At 44.0% G+C, this 22796-nt stretch overlaps 1 protein-coding gene across 1 annotated transcript in view; it reads left to right on the top strand.

The window, feature by feature from the left end:
• The first annotated feature begins 1095 nt into the window (after positions 1–1095).
• Positions 1096–22796, top strand: part of LOC139275596 (NXPE family member 3-like) — a 43839-nt gene continuing 22138 nt past the window's right edge. The window contains exons 1-4 of the mRNA XM_070892767.1: positions 1096–1212; positions 2405–3192; positions 3620–3693; positions 9533–9742. Coding sequence (XP_070748868.1) covers positions 1096–1212; positions 2405–3192; positions 3620–3693; positions 9533–9742 — 1189 coding nt within the window. The remainder of the gene's footprint in view (positions 1213–2404; positions 3193–3619; positions 3694–9532; positions 9743–22796) is intronic.

The following is a 22796-nucleotide window of genomic DNA, read 5'->3' as shown; positions in this document are numbered from 1 at the left end:
AACGTGCTGTATAAATGCAAATTTTTTTCTCTCTTATCTTGGTCCCTCAGAGGAAAATCTCTCCTGGCATCCGCCCCCATTACCCCTCTCCCTCTCCACTCCCCTCCCCCTCCCCCCTGCCCCTTCCTCCCCCTCCCTCATTGCCCTTTGCTATCGATCTCTTTTGTGGTATTTCGTCCAATGCAATTTGTGAATCCATAAAAACAACACCAGCTGCATAGAATAGAATAGATTAGTACAGTACAGAAGGAGGCCACTTGTCCCATCGAGTCAGTGCCGGCTCTTTCAAAGAGCAATCCCGTTAGTCCCATTCCCCCCCCCCGCACCCCTCTCTTTCCCCGTATCCCTACCATTTTTCTCCTTCAAGTATTTATCCAATTCCCTTTTGAAGGCTATTATTAAATCTGTATCCATCACCCTATCAGACAGTGCATTCCAAATCCTAACCACGCATTGCATAAGAACATTTTTCCTCGTGTCACCTCCGATTCTTTTGCCAATCACCTTAAATGTGTGCCCTCTGATTGTCGACCCTTCAGCCACTGTAAACAGTTTCTCTTTATTTAATCTATCTAAACCTATCAAATCTCCTCTCCAAAACGGACAACCTCAGCCTCTCCAGTCTATCCACATAACTGTAATCCCTCATTCCTGGAACCATTCTTGTAAATCACTTCATGCCCTTCCTAAAGTGTATATTCTTTATGTATGCTCTCTGGTAGAATTCATTGAAGAAATATTAGTCAAGCATAAAATATTTTTAAGAAATCAGTACTGACTGGCGGTTTTAACTTGTGTTTCTCCAAGTGCTTAGTAATATAGGTTAGTAGTTAGTAGTAATTACCTGGCTTCTCCTGGTCTCTTTTTTTTTAGAGGGATGCCACATTTGCCACCCTCCAGTTCTCTGACACAATTTCACTGTCTAGAGGATTTGGGGAAATTAAACTCAGCGGCTTCCCTTCGGGCGCTCGAATAGTAACTATCAGGTCCCAGTGATTTGTTGATCTTAAAGTTATTGGTGTTTTTTGTGGCAGATTTACAAAGCAGAAGTGCTAAACAGACTGATGCTGAACTGGTGCACAGTGACCTTCTAGTATGGATGAACAAACCACAAAAAAAGCTGCTCTTCCCTCCTCCATATTCCGCTCCCTTTTCACATTGCTGATTCTGATGACACTGCTGATGCTGATTCTAAACTTGCGTCTTATAAAGGTGTGTAGAGTGGTAAAACCAATTGTTTCTCTTCTGGACTCAGTGACGCCCAACATGTTCTCGCCCTATGCCATGCTCTTTCAACATAAGTCATTGGATAATGATCAGGAGTGGGAGTGCTGACTGATTATACACATTCTACAGATTGGTTTTCACTCCTGGTCTGAGATGCAGTCTGAAAATCTAAAACTCCTAATGCATGCTGCTTCATTTAAGTACATAACCCATTTAATTATGGTGTAGCAATCCTTAAGAAATCTGTGATCTAAACTACCTTTCATTTATTCTTTTTTGACTACATGGAAATGCAAATTTAAAAAAAATTACTTCATTGGCTGTAAAATGCTTTGCGACGTTCAGTGTCATGAAAGGTGCTATATAAATGCAAGTCATTCTTTCTTTTTGCATAGAATGGACAGCATAAGAACAGGCCATTTGGCCCAACAGGCCACGCCGGTGATTATGCTCCACACGAGCCTCCTCCAACCCCTCTTCCTCTAACTCTATCTGTATAACCTTCCATTTCTTTCTCCCTAATGTATTTATCCAGCTTCCCCTTAAATGCATCTGTGATATTCGCTCACATTCTAGCGAGTACCACATTCTAAACACGCTCAGGGTAAAGACCTTTCTCTGGAATTCCCATTGGATTTATTAGTGACAATGTTATATTTATGGCCCCTTGTTTTAGTCTCCCCCAGAGGTGGAAACATCTTCCCTCTATCTACCCTATTAAACCCTTTCATAATCTTAAAGATTTCTATCAGGTCACTCCTCAACCTTCTCTTCTCTAGAGTAAAGAGCTCAGTCTGTTCAATCTTCCCTGATGAGTATAACCTCTCTGCTCTGGTATCATCCTTGTAAATCTTTTTTGCTCCTTCCCCAGTACATCTACATCATTGTGTAATATGGAGACCAAAACTGTGCAAATGCCCCAATGGTGGTCTCTACAGGTTTAACATCACTTCTCTGCTATTCAATTCTATCCCTCTAGAAAGAAACCCCAGTGCTTTGTTTGCTTTTTATGGCCTTATTAGCCTGCATCACTACTTTTGTTGATTGTGTATCTGTACCCCGAGATCCCTTTGCCCTCTACCCCATTTAAACTCTGGAGGAGGGTGTATGTTGGGAAATAACATGTATGCAATCACAATACAAAACATATTTATTAAAATGTTGTTCCTTTTCATAGTTTGATAAACATTCAATTTCTGGATCAGAGTCCAAATGGAGGAGATATCCAACTCCAAAGATTTATTCTGCAATGAGGCAGAAAGTGGAACCAAGGAAGACCCCTTGGACACAGCAATTGGTGCAATGTGGTTACCAGAATCAGAGCTTCACCCCTGAAGAAAGGTCAGAGGGGACAATCCTTATGAAAATGATTGAATGGCCAAAACCTCCCAAGCCTGCTGTGCCCTTTCTGAAAAGCAGCGACCCCTCACATGCTCGCTTTGTTATTCTAAATTCTGGAAAGACTTTCTATGTTGGAGATCAGTTACAAGTGATGCTGCGTATGAATGATTTTGAAGGACACCCAAAGCAGTATGGGGGTGACTACCTCCAAGGCCGGATCCACACTCCAGCTTTAAAAGCCGGATCAGCGGGAACAGTTGTAGATAACCAAAATGGATTTTACTATATAACTTTTAATTTATCTTGGCCAGGCAAAGTCGAAGCGTCTGTTTCCCTGGTTCATCCCAGTGAAGGGATCCAAGTACTTGAAAGGCTGCGCGAGGAAGAGCCAGATAGAGTGTATTTTCAAAGTGCCTTCAAATATGGGGGTACTTCAGAGACCACTGTGTGCAATCTTTGTTTGCCTCATACTAAACCGCTCTGTAACTTTACTGATCCCAGGACTGGGGAACCCTGGTTCTGTTACAGACCAAAGGAACTGCCCTGCGCTGCTCGTATCAACCATGCTAAAGGAGGATATAAGAAAGGACTCTTAATTGGAGAAGAAGGTCGTTATTTCCAAAGGTATATAACTTACATTCTTTTATTTATATATTGATTTTCCTTCTCCTGTTCTGACTCAGATTGTGATATGTGTGTGACTTCTCGAACCAAACTTCCCAATACTGGAATGTCAAATAAAAACTTGAACATTGTGAGAACAAATCTCAATTCCATTTGTTTCTTATCATAAGTTCAACCCATAGGAAGCATAGATCACCAAGAGTGAGATAACTGATGTCACTTTGTCTTTTAAAGATAAACTTTATTTATGAAACTGACACTGGTTATACATGGAAAGAATGACAGTAATACATTTGATCTGTTGAAATAAATTTCAGATAAATGTTTGAGGAATAGGAAAGCTGAAATTAGTTTTGGGCTGTCTCCTGTAAGTCTTCATTTTTACATTGATTCAACGGCTTCATGTACAATATGTTTACATTTTCAGTAAAGTTAACATCAAGAAGCCCATATTACCCAGTGCCAAAGGTTATATAACCGTAGAGCCTTCACCTCGGGCAGGTAAGATAGCTTTAAGTTCATGATAAATAAGTTGAAGGTTTGCTACATTAGCTGGAGTATGATTAAGCAGAATAGTGAAGTAATTCTTTGCTGCAAATGCTCAGAAATTTGGGGCTTTTTTTCAAATAAGGTGTAATTTAATGCCCATGTAGCGGTTTACTGAATTAGATTATCGTTCTGGGTACAAGATTATTTAGAGCAAGTAGGATTTATAAGTTGCTTTTTAAAAAAACAAATTCATTGGAAGAACATTCAATTGAAAATTCAAGTTTTTTTACCGATAAATGGGACACATTTTTATCAAATTGCTCTTACGTGGTGTGAATAATGTTATGGCTTTTCAAAATATGACGTGCATTTCCTGCAGTGTAGAAAATCCAAACTTAAACTTGATAAAGTGGGATATTACAAATTATAATCAGAGAAATTAATGATCTGATCATGTACGCAGCTCCACTTCCCTGCCTGCTCCCCATAACCCTTTATTTCCTTATCGCTCAAAAATCTGTCTATCTCTGTCTTAAATATATTCAATGATACAGCCTCCACAGCTCTCCAGGGTAGAGAAGTCCATAGATTTACAATCCTCTGAGAGAAGAAATTCCTCCTCATCTCAGTTTTAAATGGGCGGCCCTTTATTCTGAGTCTATGGGACCGAAATTCATCACTCATCGCCCACTTCTGCCGACAATGCTCTTCCTGACCCACCCAGTGCCACTTTCGAGGTGGCTAGGAGCGGGCGGGAGGAGAGAACCGCCGGGAACCGCCCGCTGATGTCAGCAGACGGCTGAGTGGTGCAACTGAGCTCCCGCCCGCCGAGCTCCCAGATACCTGTGGGCGGGAGTCAGCGGGACTCGGCGGCAGAACAGGGGTGGACTGCTGGCTGGAGGCTGGTCTGTCCCCGATGGTAAGTAGGAAGAAGCTGAAAAAAAGTTAAGTGAACATTTTAAAGGTAAGCGAACACCTGGAGGTGTTCCGATAGTTTTTACATTTTTTTTTCCAGCTCTTCGACCTTCCGTGGGCCCGACTCCATCCTCGGTGGCACTTGGGCGGCAAGCGCCTCTGCCGCCGAGAATGAGACCTCCCACCCGCTGCCACCCAGATTGGCGGTGTACGTCGTTCATTTGCTGCTTGCTGACCTTCGAGGGACTTCGGCCATGAATATCCCGCCCAAAATACCATCCGGTACCTCGGCGGCCATCTGAGCGGCACTTGGGCGGGCGGAGCCTTGATGAAAATCAGCCCCTATGAACGCTCGTTTTAGTTTTCCCTATGAGTGGAAATATCCTCTCTGCATCCACCTTGTCGAGCCCCCTAATTATCTTACATGTTTCGATAAGATCATCTCTCATTCTTCTGAACTCCAATGAGTATAGGCCCAACCTACTCAATGTATCTTCATAAGTCAAGCCTCTCATCTCCAGAATCAACCTAGTGAACCTTCTCTGAACAGCCTCCAATGCAAGCATATCCTTCTTTAAATACGGAGACCAAAACTGTACACAGTACTCGAGGTGTAGCCTCACCAATACCCTGTACAGTTGTAGCAGGACTTCCCTGCTTTTATACTCTATCCCCCTTGCAATAAAGGCCAATATTCTATTTGCCTTCCTGAATATTTGCTGTACCTGCATACTAACTTGTTGTGTTTCATGCACAAGGGTCCCCAGGTCCCTCTGTACTTCAGCACTTTGCAACTTTTCTCCATTTAAATTATAATTTGCTTTTCTGTTTTTTTCTGCCGAAGTGGACAACCTCATATTTTCCCACATTATACTCCATCTGCCAAATTTTTGCCCACCCAATTAGCCCGTCAATATCACATTATTTTATCAGTACTACTTCTTTAGTGATTGTATTAAGTTCCTTCCTCCCTATAGCCCCTTGTTTATCCACTATTGGGATGTTTTTCGTGTCTTCTACTGTGAAGACCGATACAAAATATTTGTTCAACGTCTGGTTTAAGATCCAACTTTCTCACCCTCCAACTGAATTTGAAATTCAACCATGTTATGGTCACTCTTTCCAAGAGGATCCTCTACTAGGAGATGATTTATTAATCCTGTCTCATTACACAGTACCAGATCTAAGATAGCCTGCTGCCTGTTTGGTTCCGCAATGTATTGTTCAAGGAAACTATCCCGGATACACTCTATGGAACTCTTCCTCAAGGCTACCCTGGCCAATTTGTTTTGTCCAATCAATATGACGGCTAAAATCGCTCATGATTATTGCCGTTCCTTTTTTACAAGCCTCTATTATTTCTTGATTTATACTCCATCTTATAGTGTAGCTACTGTTAGGGGACCTATAGACTACGCCCACCAACGACATTTTCCCCTTATTATTCCTTATCTCCGCACAAACTAATTCAATATTTTGATTTTCTGAGCCAATATCATTTCTCACTAACGGGTTGATGTCATCCTTTATTAACAGTGTTACCCCACCTCCTTCTCCTTTCTGACTGTCCTTCCAAATGGTCAAATACCTCTGAATATTTAGTTCCCAGCCTTGGTCAGCTTGCAACCATGTCTCTGTAATGGCTATCAGACCATACCCATTTTATCTATTTGTGCTATCAACTCATCTACTTTGTTACGAATGCAGCGTGCAATCAGATAGAGAGCTTTTAAATTTGTATTTTACCATCATTCCTGCTTTGACCCCACTTTCCGATTCACCTTTATGTTTATACATTCTGTCCCTTCCTGTCATGCTCTGGTTTTCATTTCCCCAGTGCTACCCAGCTCTATTGCCTTTTCCTTATTCTTTGACTTTTAAATTTTTCACTCAGCTGAACCCTCCCCCGCCTCCCCCCCACCCGCCCCCACTAATTAGTTTAAAGCCCTCTCGACAGCCCTAGTTATTCGGTTCGCCAGGACCCTAGCCCCAGCACGTTCCAAATGGAGTCCTTCCCAACGGAACAGCTTCCTCTTACCCCAGTACTGCTGCCAGTGTCCCACGAACCAAAACCCATTTCTTCCACACCTGTCTTTGAGCCACGTGTTTAACTCTCTGATCTTATTTACTCTATGCAAATTTGCTCATGGTTCAGGTAGTAATCCAGAGATTATTTCCTTTGTGGTTCTATTTTTTAATTTGGCCTCGAGCTGCTCAGAATCTCTCAGCAGAACCTCTTTTTTGTCCTACCTATGTCGTTGTTCCCACGTGGACCACGACAACTGGATCTTCCCCCTCCCACTCCAAGTTCGTGTCCAGCCCAGAGGAGATGTCCTTAACCCTGGCACCGGGCAGGCAACACAGCCTTCAGGACTCACGCTCTCGGCTGCAGAGAACAGTATCCATCGCCCTAATTATACTGTCCGCTACCACTACAATGTTTCTTTTTACTCCCTCCACTTGAATGGACCCCTGTACCACACTGTATCGACAGTATCAAGCCCTCTCAGAATTTTATATGTTTCAATGGGATCAATTTTCCATCTTCTCAATGCCTTGGAGTATAGGCCGATTTTACTCAACCTCTTGTCACAGGGCAAACCTCTCATCCCAGGAATTAAGCTAGTGAACCTTTGTTGCACAACCTCTAAGGCAAGTATACCCTTCCTTCGGTACGAAGACCAAAACCTCAGTACTCCAGGTGTGATCTCACCAAAGACATACAATTGCAACAAGATTCAATACATAGCCGTGAACAGTTTATATTGTATAGGAAAAATAACCAGTTAGTAGCTTCTTTCCTAACCTAACCTCTATTCTCAGGGGAAGTGGGATAGACCTGGACTAGAAGCAATACCAAAGAAGGCAATAGTTAAAAGTCAGGGGTGGTGCAACTTTAACATTTTAATTATTTGTTTCCATCATATTTTCTGGAGAAAGTAAAACATTTTATTTGGCAGCCACATGTACAAAAGGCTGTACTCAATGGGACATGACTATATGGTCCACATTAAATTGTGGCCTCGCCGGGTGCGTACGATGTGTGCACCCACCCAAAGAGGCCTCGCAAATGCCGGTTCTCAGCACGCAGTGCATGCATCCCCATAGGAAGGACGTCCGTGAGGCAGTGATTGGGCTATTTGCTCAACTCTAGCCCAGCGAATGTCCTTCAAACTCTTACATGTGGTAAACAAGATTCCAGCGTAAGTTTTAAAACATAAAAAAATTAAATTTAAGCACTAATTTTAATATTAAAAACTCTGTCCATTAAGGTAAGTTTATTTTTAACCCTATTAAAACACATTAAAAAAATTCAAATCAAATATTTTTTTCTAAAACATTTATTTACATTCAGTTTCAATGTTTTTATTTATTGTGTTGTGTTTCTTGTTTTTAGAGGGTATTCTCATTGATAGTATTGGGAGCTCGTACAAACGGTGTTCCCATTATTATCAATGAGAATACTCAGGGGCTGAAGTTGCCCCTCTCCTTAAGGCCTGTTACCACCACAAATCACCAGCCACGCTGCGGAGTGGAGTGGCTGCCAACTTTTCATGGAATGGCCGCTGATAGCCCAATTGCCCTTCCGAGGTTTCCCAGCGGTGCCCCAATCTCCCCCCCCCACCGCCACTGCTCTGCTGCTGCCGATCCGTGTTAATTGCGTCATCACCGTGCACACCGCCGATTTACCCCTCCACCCCCACCGCCACTACTCCGCTGCTGCCGATCCGTGTTAATTGCGTCATCACCGTGCACACCGCCGATCTACCCCCCACCCAGCCCCCGCCACTACTCCGCTGCTGCCGATCCGTGTTAATTGCGTCATCACCGTGCACACCGCCGATTTACCCCTCCACCCCCCCCCCACCGCCACTACTCCGCTGCTGCCGATCTGTGTTAATTGCGTCATCACCGTGCACACCGCCGATCTACCCACCACCCGGACCCCGACAGCGACATTCCCCTCTGAAAATCTTCGGCCCGCACGGCGGCGCCAAAACCTGTTTTTTCTGGTGATCCACTGAGGCTGAGGCCTTCTGCATCGGCGGTAAGGCTTCCTTTAAAGGGGAGAATGCACTGCCGCTGCCGCCATGTTTTTTTTGTCGGCCGACTTACCCAATGACACAGCATTGACTTGAATACTGCTCGAATCATTTTTTTTGTGTGTGTGTATTTCTAGGATTTATTTCTAGAGGGATAGAATTGAAAAATAAAGCAGTTACGTTAAACTTGTATCGAACATTGGTTAGACCTCACTTGGAGTACTGTGTATAATTCTAGTCATCATATTAGAGGCACTGGAGGGTGCAGAGAAGATTTACAAGAATGATACCCGAAATGTGAGGTGAACCTATCAGGAAGGGATGAACAGCCTGCGTCTCTTCACTTGAAAAGAGAAGACTGAGGGGTGACTTAATAAATGTATTTAAAATTATGAAAGGTTTTCAAAGAGTAGACAGAGAGAATATTTCCACTTGTGGGAAAGAGCAAAACTAGAGGCCATCAATATAAGAAAGTCGGCAAGAAATCAAATAGGGAATTCGGCGGAAATGTTTTACACAGAAAGTGGTGAGAATGTGGAACTCGCTACCACAGAGAGTGGTTGAGGCAAATAGTATAGATACATTTAAGGGTAGGCTAGATACACATATGAGGGAGAAGGGAATAAAGGATTTTGCTAACAGAGTTAGATGAGGAAAGATGGGAGGAGGCTGGAGTCTAGCATAAACACTGGCAGGGACTGGTTGGGTCGAATAGCCTATTTCTGTGCTGTATATTCTATGTAATGTTATGTAATACTTTCTGTGGCAACAGCTAATGGTGCTGCTGGGATTTGTCATTGTCATGGAAACTGTGATTTGCCAAATGGAAATGTACTGATAACCGAAGGTATAATGCTTCATGATTCCTGTATCTTGGATCTCTTTATTTTCAGCTGCAGTTCTGGGAGAATGTGTCCCTGGAAAGCCTTTGGTATCACCATCGGGCTTTTATTATAAGGACCAGTGGATGTCAACGACCTGCAATATTCGCCGCTTTGACACCCCTGCAAGAATTACAGACTGTCTTCGTGGAAAAATAGTTCATCTGTTTGGAGATTCCACTATGCGTCAGTGGTTTGAATATTTGACTCAATTTATTCCAGGTTAGGTTGGTTAGTTGGTCTATCTAGCTAACTAGCTATATCTATCATTTTGCATGTAACATGGATCACACTTTAAATGCATATGAAATTTGTCGATTATGCTTTTATAATTGGCCCAAGTAAAAACTTGAACCAAGAAAAGCAGTTAGAAAACTACTGATGAGAAACTTCACTGAACTTAATGAAAACAACCAATCTTAAAATGACTCACTTAGTGGCAAGTAACATTTGCGCCACACAAGTGCCAGGCAATGACCTATCTCCAACAAGAGAGGGTCGAACCACCCCCCCTTGACATTCAGTGGCATTACATTATCGAATTCCCCATCATCAATGGGCTGGCGGGTCACCATTGACCAGAAATTTAATTGGACCGGCCACAAAAATACTGTGGATACAAGAGCAGATCAGTTACTAGATATTATGTGATGAGTGTTTCACCTCCTGACTCCCCAAAGCCTTTCCACTGTCTACAAAGCACAAGCCAAGTTTTCTGACGATACAAAGATGGGAGGAAAAGCAATGTGTGAGGAAGACACAAAGAATCTGCAAAAGGACACAGACAGGTTAAGTGAGTGGGCAAAAATTTGGCGGATGGAGAAAAATGTTGGAAAGTGTGAGGTCATGCACTTTGGCAGAAAAAAATCAAAGAGCAAGTTATTATTTAAATTCAGAAAGATTGCAAAGTACCGCAGTACAGTGGGACCTGGGGGTATTTGTGCATGAAACACAAAAGGATAATATGCAGGTATAGCAAGTGATCAGGAAGGCCAATGAAATCTTGGCCTTTATTGCAAAGGAGATGGAGTATAAAAGCAGGGACATCTTGCTACAGCTACATAAGGTATTGGTGAGGCTTCACCTGGAATACTGCATGCAGTTTTGGTTTCCATATTAATAAAAGGATATACTTGCTTTGGAGGCAGTCCAGAGAAGGTTCACTAGGTTGATTCCGCTTTGAGGGGGTTGAATGAGAGGAAAGGTTGAGTAGGTTGGGCCTCTACTCATTGGAATTCAGAAGAATGAGAGGTGATCTTATCGAAACGTATAAGATTATGAGGAGACTTGACAAGGTGGATGCAGAGAGGATGTTTCCACTGATGGGGGAGACTAGAACTAGAGGGCATGATCTTAGAATAAGGGGCTGTCCATTTAAAACAGAGATGAGAAGAAATTTCTTCTCAGAGGGTTGTAAATCTGTAGAATTCGCTGCCTCAGAGAGCTGTGGAAGCTGGGACATTGAATAAATTTAAGACAGAGATAGACAGTTTCTTAAATGATAAAGGGATAAGGAGTTATGGGGAGCAGGTGGGGAAGTGGACCTGAGTCCATAATCAGATCAGCCATGATCTTATTGAATGGCGGAGCAGGCTCGAGGGGCCGTATGGCCTACTCCTGTTCTTATATTCTTGTCAGGAATGTGATGGAATATGTTCCACTTGCCTGGATGAGTGCAGCTACAACATCACTCAAGAGGCTCGACAGCATCCAGGACAAAGCAACCCGTTTGATTGGCACCCCATCCACCACCTTAAAAGCTCACACCCTCCACCACCGACAGACCGTGGCTGCAGTGTATACCATCTACAAAATGCACAGGAGCAACTCGCCAAGGGTTACATAAGAACATAAGAAATAGGAACAGGAGTAGGCCATTTGGCCCCTCGAGCCTGCTCCGACATTCAAAATGATAATGGCTGATCTTAGAAAAGTAAAAGTGGAGGGCAGAGAAACCTAAGGCAAAAAGCAAAAAGGGCCACATTACAGCAAAATCCTAAAGAGGCAAAGAGTGTTAAAAAGACAAACCTGAAGGCTCTATGCTTCAATGCGAGGAGTATTCGGAATAAGGTGGACGAATGAACTGCTCAGATAGCAGTTAACGGATATGATGTAGTTGGCATCACGGAGACATGGCTCCAGGGTGACCAAGGCTAGGAACTCAACATTCAGGGTTATTCAACATTTAGGAAGGATAGACAGAAAGGAAAAGGAGGTGCGGTGGCGTTGCTGGTTTAAGAGGAAATTAATGCAATAGTAAGGAAGGACATTAGCTTGGATGATGTGGAATCGGTATGGGTGGAGCTACGGAATACCAAAGGGCAAGAAACACTAGTGGGAGTTGTGTACAGACCACCAAAGAGTAATAATGAGGATGGGGACAGCATCAAACAAGAAATTAGGGATGCGTGCAATAAAGGTATAGCAGTTACCATGGGCTACTTTAATCTACATATTGACTGGGCTAACCAAACTGGTAGCAACGCGGTGAAGGAGGATTTCCTGGAGTGTCTTAGGGATGGTTTTCCAGACCAACATGTTGAGGAACCAACTAGAGGGCTGGCCATCCTAGACTGGGTGACGTGTAATGAGAAAGGACTAATTAGCAATCTTGTTGTGCGAGGCCCCTTGGGGAAGAGTGACCATAATATGGTAGAATTCTTTATTAAGATGGAGAGTGACACAGTTAATTCAGAGACTAGGGTCCTGAACTTGGGCAAAGGTAACTTCGATGGTATGAGACGTGAATTGGCTAGAATAGACTGGCAAAGGATACTTAAAGGGTTGACGGTGGATAAGCAATGGCAAACATTTAAAGATCACATGGATGAACTTCAACAATTGTACATCCCTGTCTGGAGTAAAAATAAAACAGGGAAGGTGGCTCAACCGTGGCTAACAAGGGAAATTAAGGATACTGTTAAATCCAAGGAAGAGGCATGTAAATTGACCAGAAAAAGCACAAACCTGAGGACTAGGAGAATTTTGTGATACAGCAGAGGAGGACAAAGGGTTCAAATAGGAGGGGGAAAATAGAGTATGAGAGGAAGCTTGCTGGGAACATAAAAACTGACTGCAAAAGCTTCTATAAATATCTGAAGAGAAAACGATTAGTGAAGACAAACATAGGCCCCTTGCAGTCAGATTCAGGTGAATTTATAATGGGGAACAAAGAAATGGCAGACCAGTTAAACAAATACTTTGGTTCTGTTTTCACAAAGGAAGACACAAATAACCTTCTGGAAATACTAGGGGACTGAGGGTCTAGTGAGAAGGGGGAACTGAAGGATATCCTTATAAAGTGGGAAATTGTTTTAAGGAAATTGATGGGATTGAAGGCCGATAAATCCCCGGGGCCTGGTAGTCTGCATCCCAGAGTACTTAAGGAAGTGGCCCTAGAAATAGTGGATGCATTGGTGATCATTTTCCTACAGTCTATCGACTCTGGACTGAAGAGTAGCTAATGTAACACCACTTTTTAAAAAAGGAGGGAGAGAGAAAACGGGTAATTATAGACCGGTTAACCTGACATTAGTAGTGGGACAATGTTGGAATCAATTATTAAAGATGAAATAGCAGCGTATTTGGAAAGTAGTGACAGGATTGATTCAAGCCAGCATGGATTTATGAAAGGGAAATCATGCTTGACAAATCTTCTGGAATTTTTTGAGGATGTAACTCATAGAGTGGACTAGGGAGAACCAGTGGATGTGGTGTATTTGGACTTTCAAAAGGCTTTTGACAAGGTCCCACACAAGAGATTGGTGTGCAAAATCAACGCACATGGTGTTGGAGGTAAAGTACTGACGTGAATAGAGAACTGGTTGGCAGACAGGAAGCAGAGAGTCGGGATAAACGGATCCTTTTCAGAATGGCAGGCAGTGACTAGTGGAGTACCACAGGGCTCAGTGCTGGGACCCCAGCTCTTTACAATATACATTAATGATTTAGATGAAGGAATTGAGTGTAATATCTCCAAGTTTGCGGATGACACTAAACTGGATGGCAGTGTGAGCTGTGAGGAGGACACTAAAAGGCTGCAGGGTGATTTGGACAGGTTAGGAGAGTGGGAAAATGCATGGCAGTTGCAGTATAATGTGGATAAATGTGAGGTTATCCACTTTGGGGGCAAAAACACGAAGGCAGAATATTATCTGAATGGCGGCAGATTAGGAAAGGGGGAGGTGCAATGAGACCTGGGTGTCATGGTTCATCAGTCATTGAAAGTTGGCATGCAGGTACAGCAGCCGGTGAAGAAGGCAAATGGTATATTGGCCTTTATAGCTCGGGGATTTGAGTATAGGAGCAGGGAGGTCTTACTGCAGTTGTACAGGGCCTTGGTGAGGCCTCACCTGGAATATTGTGTTCAGTTTTGGTCTCCTAATCTGAGGAAGGATGTTCTTGCTATTGAGGGAGTGCAGCGAAGGTTCACCAGACTGATTCCAGGGATGGCTGGACTGTCATATGAGGAGAGACTGGATCAACTGGGCTTTTATTCACTGGAGTTTAGAAGGATGAGAGGGGATCTCATAGAAACTTACAAGATTCTGACGGGACTGGACAGGTTAGATGCGGGAAGAATGTTCTCGATGATGGGGAAGTCCAGAACCAGGGGACACAGTGTTAGGATAAGGGGTAGGCCATTTAGGACTGAGATGAGGAGAAACTTCTTCACTCAGAGAGTTGTTCACCTGTGGAATTCCCTTCCGCAGAGAGTTGTTGATGCCAGTTCATTGGATATATTCAAGAGGGAGTTAGATATGGCCCTTATGGCTAAAGGGATAAAGTGGTATGGAGAGAAAGCAGGAAAGGGGTACTGAGGGAATGATCAGCCCTGATCTTATTGAATGATGGTGCAGGCTCGAAGGGCTGAATGCCCTACTCCTGCACCTATTTTCTATGTTTCTATGTTTCTATGATCTGACCATTAGCTCAACTTCCCTCAACTGCCCGCTCCCCATAACCCTTGGTTCCCTTATCATTCAAAAATCTGTCTACCTTAAATATATTCAATGACCCAGCCCACACAGATCTTTCGGATAGAGATTTCCAATGATTCACAACTCTCTGAGAGAAGAAATTCCTCCTCATTTCCATTTTAAATGGGCGACCACTTATTCTGAAACAATGTCCCCTAGTTCTACATTCCCCCACGAGGGGAATCATCCTCTCTGCATCTACCTTGTCGAGCCCCCTCACAATCTTTCAGTAGATCACCTTTCATTCTTCTAAACTCCAATGAGTATAGCCCCAACCTGCTCAACCTTTCTCAATAAGATTACCCCTTCATCTCAGGAATCAAGTGAACTTGTGCACAGTTCTCTGAACTGTCTCCAATGAAAGTAGATCTCTCCTTAAATAAGGAGACCAAAACTGCACACAGTACTGCAGGTGTGGTCTCACTAACACCCTGCACAGTTGTAGCAGGACTTCTCTACTTTTATACTCAAACCCTCTTGCAATAAAGGGCAACATTCATTGAAACATTGTCGCTGGGTCAAAATCCTGAAAATCTCTCCCTATCAAGCACTATGGCAACACCTTCACCACATGGACTGCAGCGGTTCAAGAAGGCGGCTCACCACCACATTCCTGAAGGTAATTAGGGATGGGCAATAAATGCTGGCCTTGCCAGCGACACCCACATCCCATGAATCGTAACATAGGAACAGGAGTAAGCCATTTAGTCCCTCAAGCCTGTTCCGCCATTCAATGAGATCATGGCTGATCCACGACCTAACTCCATATACCCTCCTATGCCCAAAAACCCTTAATGCCTTTGGTTAACAAAAGTCGATTAACGCAGATTTAAAATTAACAATTGATCTAACATCAATTGTCATTTGCGGACGAGAGTTCCAAACTCCTACCACCCTTTGTGTGTAGAAGTGTTTCCTAATTTCACTCCTGAAAGGTCTGACTCTAATTTTTAGGCTATGCCCCCCTGTCCTTCAACCAGACTCTCCAACCAGCAGAAATAGTTTCTCTCTATCTGCCCTGTCTGTTCCTATTAATATCTTGAAAATTTCGATCAAGTCACCACTTAAACTTCTAAATTCTAGGATATACAACGCTTATTTGTCTAATATCTACTCATAATTTAACCCTTGCAATCTGGATATCATTCTGGTGAACCTATACTGCACTCCCTCCAGGGTCAATCTATCCTTCCTAAGCTACCCCTTGTATCTTCTACCTTCTACTTCCTCGTCATTCTTGACTTGTTGGCAGCCTTTGAGATGGTTGACCATTCCATCCTCCTCCAATGCCTCTCCACTGTCGTCCAGCTGGGTGGGACTGAATTCGCCTGGTTCCATTCTTATCTATCGAATCATAGCCATAGAATCACCTGCAATGGCTTCTCTTCCCACTCCCATATCGTTACCTCTGGTGTTCCCCAAGGATCTATCCTTGGCCCCATTTTATTTCTCACTTACATGCTGCCTGTTGGCGACATCATACGAAAAACACAGCATCAGTATTCACATGTACGCTGCCGACACCCAGCTCTACATCAACGCCACTTCTCTCGACCCCTCCATGGTCTCTAAGTTGTCAGACTGATTGTCCGACATCCAGTTTAGGATGAGCAGAAATTTTCTCCAATTGAATATAGGGAAGATGAAAACCATTGTTTGCAGTCCCCTCCACAAACTCCATTCCCTAAATACTGACTCCATCTCTCTCCCTAACATCTGTCTTCAGCTGAACCACACTGTACGCAACTTTGGTGTCACACTTGACCCGGAAATGAGCTTCCAACCACATATCCACGGCATAACTAAGACCGCCTATTTCCACCCCCGTAACATGGAGCGTCTCAGCCCATGCCTCAGCTCAGCTCCAAGAAACGCTCACCCATGCCTTTGTTACCTCTCGACTTGACTAATCTAATGCACTTCTGGCTAACCTCCCACGTTTTACCCTACTTAATCTTGAGATCATTCAAACTTCGGCTGCCCGTGGCTTAACTTGCACCTAGTCCCATTCATCCATCACTCCTGTGCTCGAAGATTGTTAAGCAATGCCTTGGTTTCAAAATTCTCATCCTTGTTTTCAAATCCCTCCATGACCTCGCCCCTCCCTATCTCTGTAATCTCCTCCAGTCCCACAACTCCCGAGATATCTGCGCTCCTCTAATTCCGCCCTCTTGAGCATCCTTGATTATAATCCATCAACCATTGGTGGCCATGCCTTATGTTGCCTAGGCTCTGGAATTCCCTCCCAAAACCTCTCCACCTCTCGACCTCTCTTTCCTCCTTTAAGACATTCCTTAAAACCTACCACTTTGACCAAGCTTTTGGTCATCTGCCCTAATTTCTCCTTATCTGGCACGGTGTCAAATTTTTTGTCTTATAATACTCCTGTGAAGCGCCATGGGATGCTTTACTATTTTAAAGGTGCTATATAAATACAAGCTGTTGTTGTTGTTCTAAAGACCAGTATTCCAGTAGCCTTTTTGATTATTTTTTATACCTGTTCATGACATTTTAATGATCTATGTACCTGCACCCCCAAGTCTCTTTGGACCTCCCCTGTTTTTAGCTTTTCACCATTTAGATAGTACCCTGTTCCATGCTTTTTAGGTTCAAAGTGGCTGACCTCATATTTTCCGACATTGAAATCTATTTGACACAGTTTTTAATCTATCACTTAATCTATCCCTTTGTAATTTTATGCTTTCATCTACACTGCCTACAATGCCGCCTATCGTTGTGTCATAGGCAAACTTGGATATGTGGCTTTCTATCACATCATCGAAGTCATTGATAAATATAAAAGGAAAGAAAGAAAGACTTGGATTTATATAGTGCCTTTCACGACCACCGGACGTCTCAAAGCACTTTACAGCCTATGAAGTACTTTTTGAGTGTAGTCACTGTTCTAATGTAGGAAACGCGGTAGCCACTTCGCGCAGAAGCAAGCTCTCACAAACAGCAATGTGACAATGACCAGATAATTTGTTATTTTGCTATGTTGATTGAGAGATCAATATTAGTCAGGACACCGGGGATAACTCCCCTGCTCTTCTTCAAAATAGTACCATGAGAGAACAGACGGGGCCTCGGTTAAAAGTCTCAACCGAAAGACGGCACCTCCGACAATGCAGTGCTCCCTGAGCACTGCACTGGAGTGTCAGCGTAGACTTTTTTGTGTTCCAGTCCCTGGCTCAGAGGCGAGTGCGAATAGTTGCGGCCCCCACACAGATCCCTGCGGGACACCATTAATCACATCCTGCCAATTAGAGTAGCTGCCCATTATCCCTACTCTCTGTGTCCTGCCGCTCAGCCAATTTCCGAAACAGGTCTGTAATTTGCATTCAATTTCGTGGGCTTCAGCCTTAGTTAATAGTCTCTTGTGAGGGACTTTATTAAATGCCTTCTGGAAGTCCATATAAATAATATCCATAGACGTTCCCCTGTCCACTACTTTAGTCACCTCTTCAAAAATTTCAATCAGGTTTGTCAGGCATGACCTACTTTTTACAAATCCATGCTGGCTCTCTCTGATTAGTTGAAAATTTTCAAGGTGATCAGTCACCTATCCTTAATTTCCCGACACCAGATGAACTCCTCATCACTAACACCCTGTTCCACCAGAGGGACAAATACAAGGCATCGTGGCAACACCCTCGCTCCAAACACTGGCACTTGCTCGACTATGTCATCATCCAAGCTAGGGATCGCAAGGATGTGCGCATCACCCGCGCCATGACAGGAGCTGATGACCGCTGGACGGACCACCGCCTAATCTGATCCATCATCAACATTAACATAGCCCTAAAGCAGAGGGGACAGCAGAAGCAGTGCCGCAAAAAAGTCAATGCCGGGGCTAAGAGAGCCCTATACAACCAGCGCCTCACAGCTAGTCTGGAGCACCTTGATGACCCTGAGATGCTGAATGCCCACAGCGCTTGGTCTGCCCTCCAGGCCTCTATAACCAGTACCTGTGAAGAGACACTTGGTCACTCAACCAGAAAACACTAGGATTGATTTGATGAAAATGATCAAGAGATCCAAGAACTAATAGATCGTAATCGCAAAGCATTTCTGAGCATCAAGCAACAACCGAACTCGGGAGCAGCAAAGCAACGTTACAGATGGCTCAAGGCTGAGGTCCAACAAAAAACCCGGAACCTAAAGAACAGGTGGTGGATGGAGAAAGCGCAGCAGATAAAACAACTGGCCGACAGCCACGATATGCGAGGATTCTTCATCGCAGTCAAGGCCACCTACGGTCCAAACTCCCAAGGCCCCACCCCACTCCTGGCCAAGAATGGGGAAACACTTATCAAGGACAATGAGACTGTCGGGGCCCGCTGGAAGGAGCACTTTGAAGATCTCCTCAATCGAGACTCTGCCTTTGACTCGAGTGTTCTCGACTCCATCCCGCAGCATGCGACCCGCCACCACCTCAGTGAAACCTCAACGTTGCACGAAGTAGGGAAAGCCATAGGACAGCTTAAAAACAACAAGGCTACGGATGCGGATGGAATCCCTGCTGAGACATTGAAGTATGGTGGAGAGGCGCTGTTGGCCCGGATACATGACTTCATCTCTCTCATCTGGAGGGAGGAGAGCATGCTGGGAGATCTCAGAGATGCAGTGATCATGACCATCTTTAAAAAAGGGGACAAGTCCGACTACAGCAATTACATGGGAATCTCCCTGCTATCAGCCACTGGGAAAGTTGTCGCTAGAGTTCTCCTCAACCGTCTTCTCCCTGTGGCCGAGGAGCTCCTCCCAGAATCACAATGCAGATTTCATCCCCTACAGGGCACAATGGACATGATCTTTGCAGCGTGACAGCTTCAGGAAAAATGCAGGGAGCAGCGGTAGTCCTTATACATGGCATTTTTCGATTTTACAAAGGCCTTTGACACTGTCAACCGTGACGGCTTATGGAGCGTCCTCCTCCGTTTCGGATGCCCCCAAAAGTTTGTCAATATCCTTCGCGTGTTCCATGACGACATGCAGGCCGTGATCCTTACCAGCGGATCCATTACAGATCCAATACACATCCGGACTGGTGTCAAACAGGGCTGTGTCATCGCTCCAACCATCTTCTCAATCTTCCTCGCTGCCATGCTCCACCTCACAGTCAACAAGCTCCCCGCTGGAGTGGAACTAAACTACAGAACCAGTGGGAAGCTGTTCAACCTGTACTGTCTCCAGGCCAGGTCCAAGATCACCCTAACCTCTGTCGTTGAGCCTGTGTCTGTGCACATTCTGAGGCTGAACTCCAGGATATAGTCGATGTATTCACCAAGGCATGTGAAAGCATGGGCCTTACGCTAAACATCCGTAAGACAAAGGTCCTCCACCAGCCTGTCCTTGCCGCACAGCACTGTCCCCCAGTCATCAAGATTTATGGCGTGGCCTCGACAACGTGGATAATTTCCCATACCTCAGGAGCCTCTTATCAACAAGAGCAGACATTGATGCCGAGATTCAACACCGCCTCCAGTGTGCCAGTGCAGCCTTCGGCCGCCTGAGGAAAGAGTGTTCGAAGACCCGGCCCACAAATCTACCACCAAGCTCATGGTCTACAGGGCTGTCGTAATACCCACCCTCCTGTATGGATCAGAGGCTTAGACGATGTACAGAAGACACCTCAAGTCGATTTGAGATATATCACCAACGATGTCTCCGCAAGATCCTGCAAATCCCCTGGGAGGACAGGCACACTAATATCAGTGTCCTCACCCAGGCTAACATCCCCAGCATTTAAGCACTGACCACACTCGATCAGCTTCGCTGGGCAGGCCACATAGTTCGCATGCCAGACACGAGACTCCCTAAGCAAATGCTCTATGTGGAGCTCCTTCACGACAAATGAGCCAAAGGTGGACAGCAGAAACATTACAAGAACATCCTCAAAGCCTCCCTGATAAAGTGCAACATCACCACTGACACCTGGGAGTCCTTGGCCGAAGACCGGCCTAGGTGGAGGAAGTGCATCCGGGAGGGTGTTGAGCTCTTTGAGTCTCAACGCAAAGAGCGTGATGAGGTCAAGCGCAGGCAGCAGAAGGAGTGTGCGGTAAACCTGCCCCACACACCCCTTCCCTCGGCGAATATCTGTCCCACCTGTGACAGAGTCTGTGGCTCTCGTGTTCGACTGCTCAGCCACCAAAGAACTCACTTCAGGAGTGGAAGCAAGTCTTCCTCGATTCCGAGGGACTGCCTATGATGATGATGATGATGATGACAACTTTTTACAAATCCATGCTGGCTCTCTCTGATGAGTTGAAAATTTTCAAGATGATCAGTCACCTATCCTTAATTTCCCGACAACAGATGTTAGGCTAACTGATCTATAATTCCCTGGTTTCCCTCTCTCACCATTCTTAAATAACGGAGTGACAGACACAATTTTCCAATCTAAAGTAATGTTTCTGAATCTAGAGAACTTTGGAAGATTATAGTTGGGGCATCTGGAATGTGCTCATGGAAAGGATGGAAATAATCCGGGCCTGGGGATTTATCACTCTTTAGTGCTGTTATTTTCTTCATTACTGTTATTTTGTTTAGTCCTTGTCCCTGATTCAATATTAGTTTCCTTGGGATTTCCGGCATGCAATCCTCTTCCTGTACCATAGATACTGACACAAATTCATTGATCAGCATGTCCTCCATTTCCCTATTACCATCGACAATATCAGTTGCTCATGACCACTCTCTTTTCCCAATATAATTGTAAAAAATGTTTGTGTTGATTTTGATATCCCTTGCAAGTTTCCTTTCATACTCCCTTATTGTAGCTCTTAGTGGCTGTTTTGTCACCCTTTGCTGATCTTTGTAATGCTCCCATTCGCCAGGATCTGTGCTCGCGTTTGCATTTTTGTATGCCTTTTCTTTTCATTTTATGTTGTCTCTTACCTCTTTTAGTCGTCCATGGTGTTTTTTTTATCAAGTAGCACTCTTGCCCCTCAGGGGTATAAACTGGCTCTGTATCACATTCAATTCTTGTTTGACCATCTCCCATTGACCCTCTGTCATTTTACTCTTTTGCATTTCTCCATTTCAAACATTACGTTGAACTCGATCATGTTACAATCGCTATTAGATAAAAGTTTACTCACAGTTTGGCTGGTAACTAAATCTGGCTCATTACTCATTACTAAATCTAATATGGCCTGCTGCCTTGTTAGTTCCAGGACATATTTTTGCACAGAAATTTCCCGGATACACTCAAAAAATTCACTACCTTTCTGACACGTGCTAAACCGCATATCCCAATCTATATGAAAAGTAAAATTCCCGATGAAAACAACTCTGCCTTTACTACATGTTTGTCTAATGTCTGTAATTACACAATCTAACACTTCAAGCTGCTACCACGCAGCCGATCCACAACTCCCATTACAGTCTTAAATCCTTTCCTATTTCTCAATTCTACCCATAAAGTCTCCATAGCCTGCTTACCTCTGGTTATATCTTCTCATCATTGAAGAGCTTTCATCCTTAATCATTAAAGGTACTCCTCCCCCTTTTCCCTACCTTTCCTGTAGACCTTGTAATCGGGTATATTTATTTCCCAGCCCTGACTATCTTGCAGCCATGCCTCAGTAATCGCTACCATGACTAAACGGTGGCACAATTGAGGAACAGTGGAGGACTTTTAAGGAGCTCTTTCATAGTGCTCAACAAAAATATATTCCAGTGAAAAAGAAGGGCGGTAAGAGAAGGGATAACCAGCCGTGGATAACCAAGGAAAAAAAGGAGAGGAGCAAATTAAAAACCAATGCGTAAAAGGTGGCCAAGGTTAGTGGGAAAATAAAAGATTGGGGAAATTTTAAACGACAGCAAAGAATGACTAAGAAAGCAATAAAGAAAGGAAAGATCGATTAAGAAGGTAAACTTGCGCAAAACATAAAAACGGATAGTAAAAGCTTTTACAGACATATAAAACGGAAAAGAGTGACTAAAGTAAATGTTGGTCCCTTAGAAGATGAGAAGGGGGATTTAATAATGGGAAATGTGGAAATGGCTGAGACCTTAAACAAATATTTTGCTTCGGTCTTCACAGTGGAAGACACAGAAACCATGCCAGAAATTGCTGGTCACAGGAATGTGGGAAGGGAGGACCTTGAGACAATCACTATCACTAGGGGGGTAATGCTGGACAGGCTAATAGGACTCAAGGTAGACAAGTCCCCTGGTTCTGATGAAATGCATCCCAGGGTATTAAAAGCGATGGCGGCAGTTATAGCAGATGCATTCGTTATAATCTACCAAAATTCTCTGGACTCTGGGGAGGTACCAGCGGATTGGAA

The sequence above is a fragment of the Pristiophorus japonicus genome, chromosome 11 (genome assembly GCF_044704955.1).
Source record: "Pristiophorus japonicus isolate sPriJap1 chromosome 11, sPriJap1.hap1, whole genome shotgun sequence".
NCBI classification, from domain to species: Eukaryota; Metazoa; Chordata; class Chondrichthyes; family Pristiophoridae; genus Pristiophorus; species Pristiophorus japonicus.
Note: the sequence above shows the minus strand (reverse complement) of the source record. Positions and strands in the feature narration are given on the sequence as shown.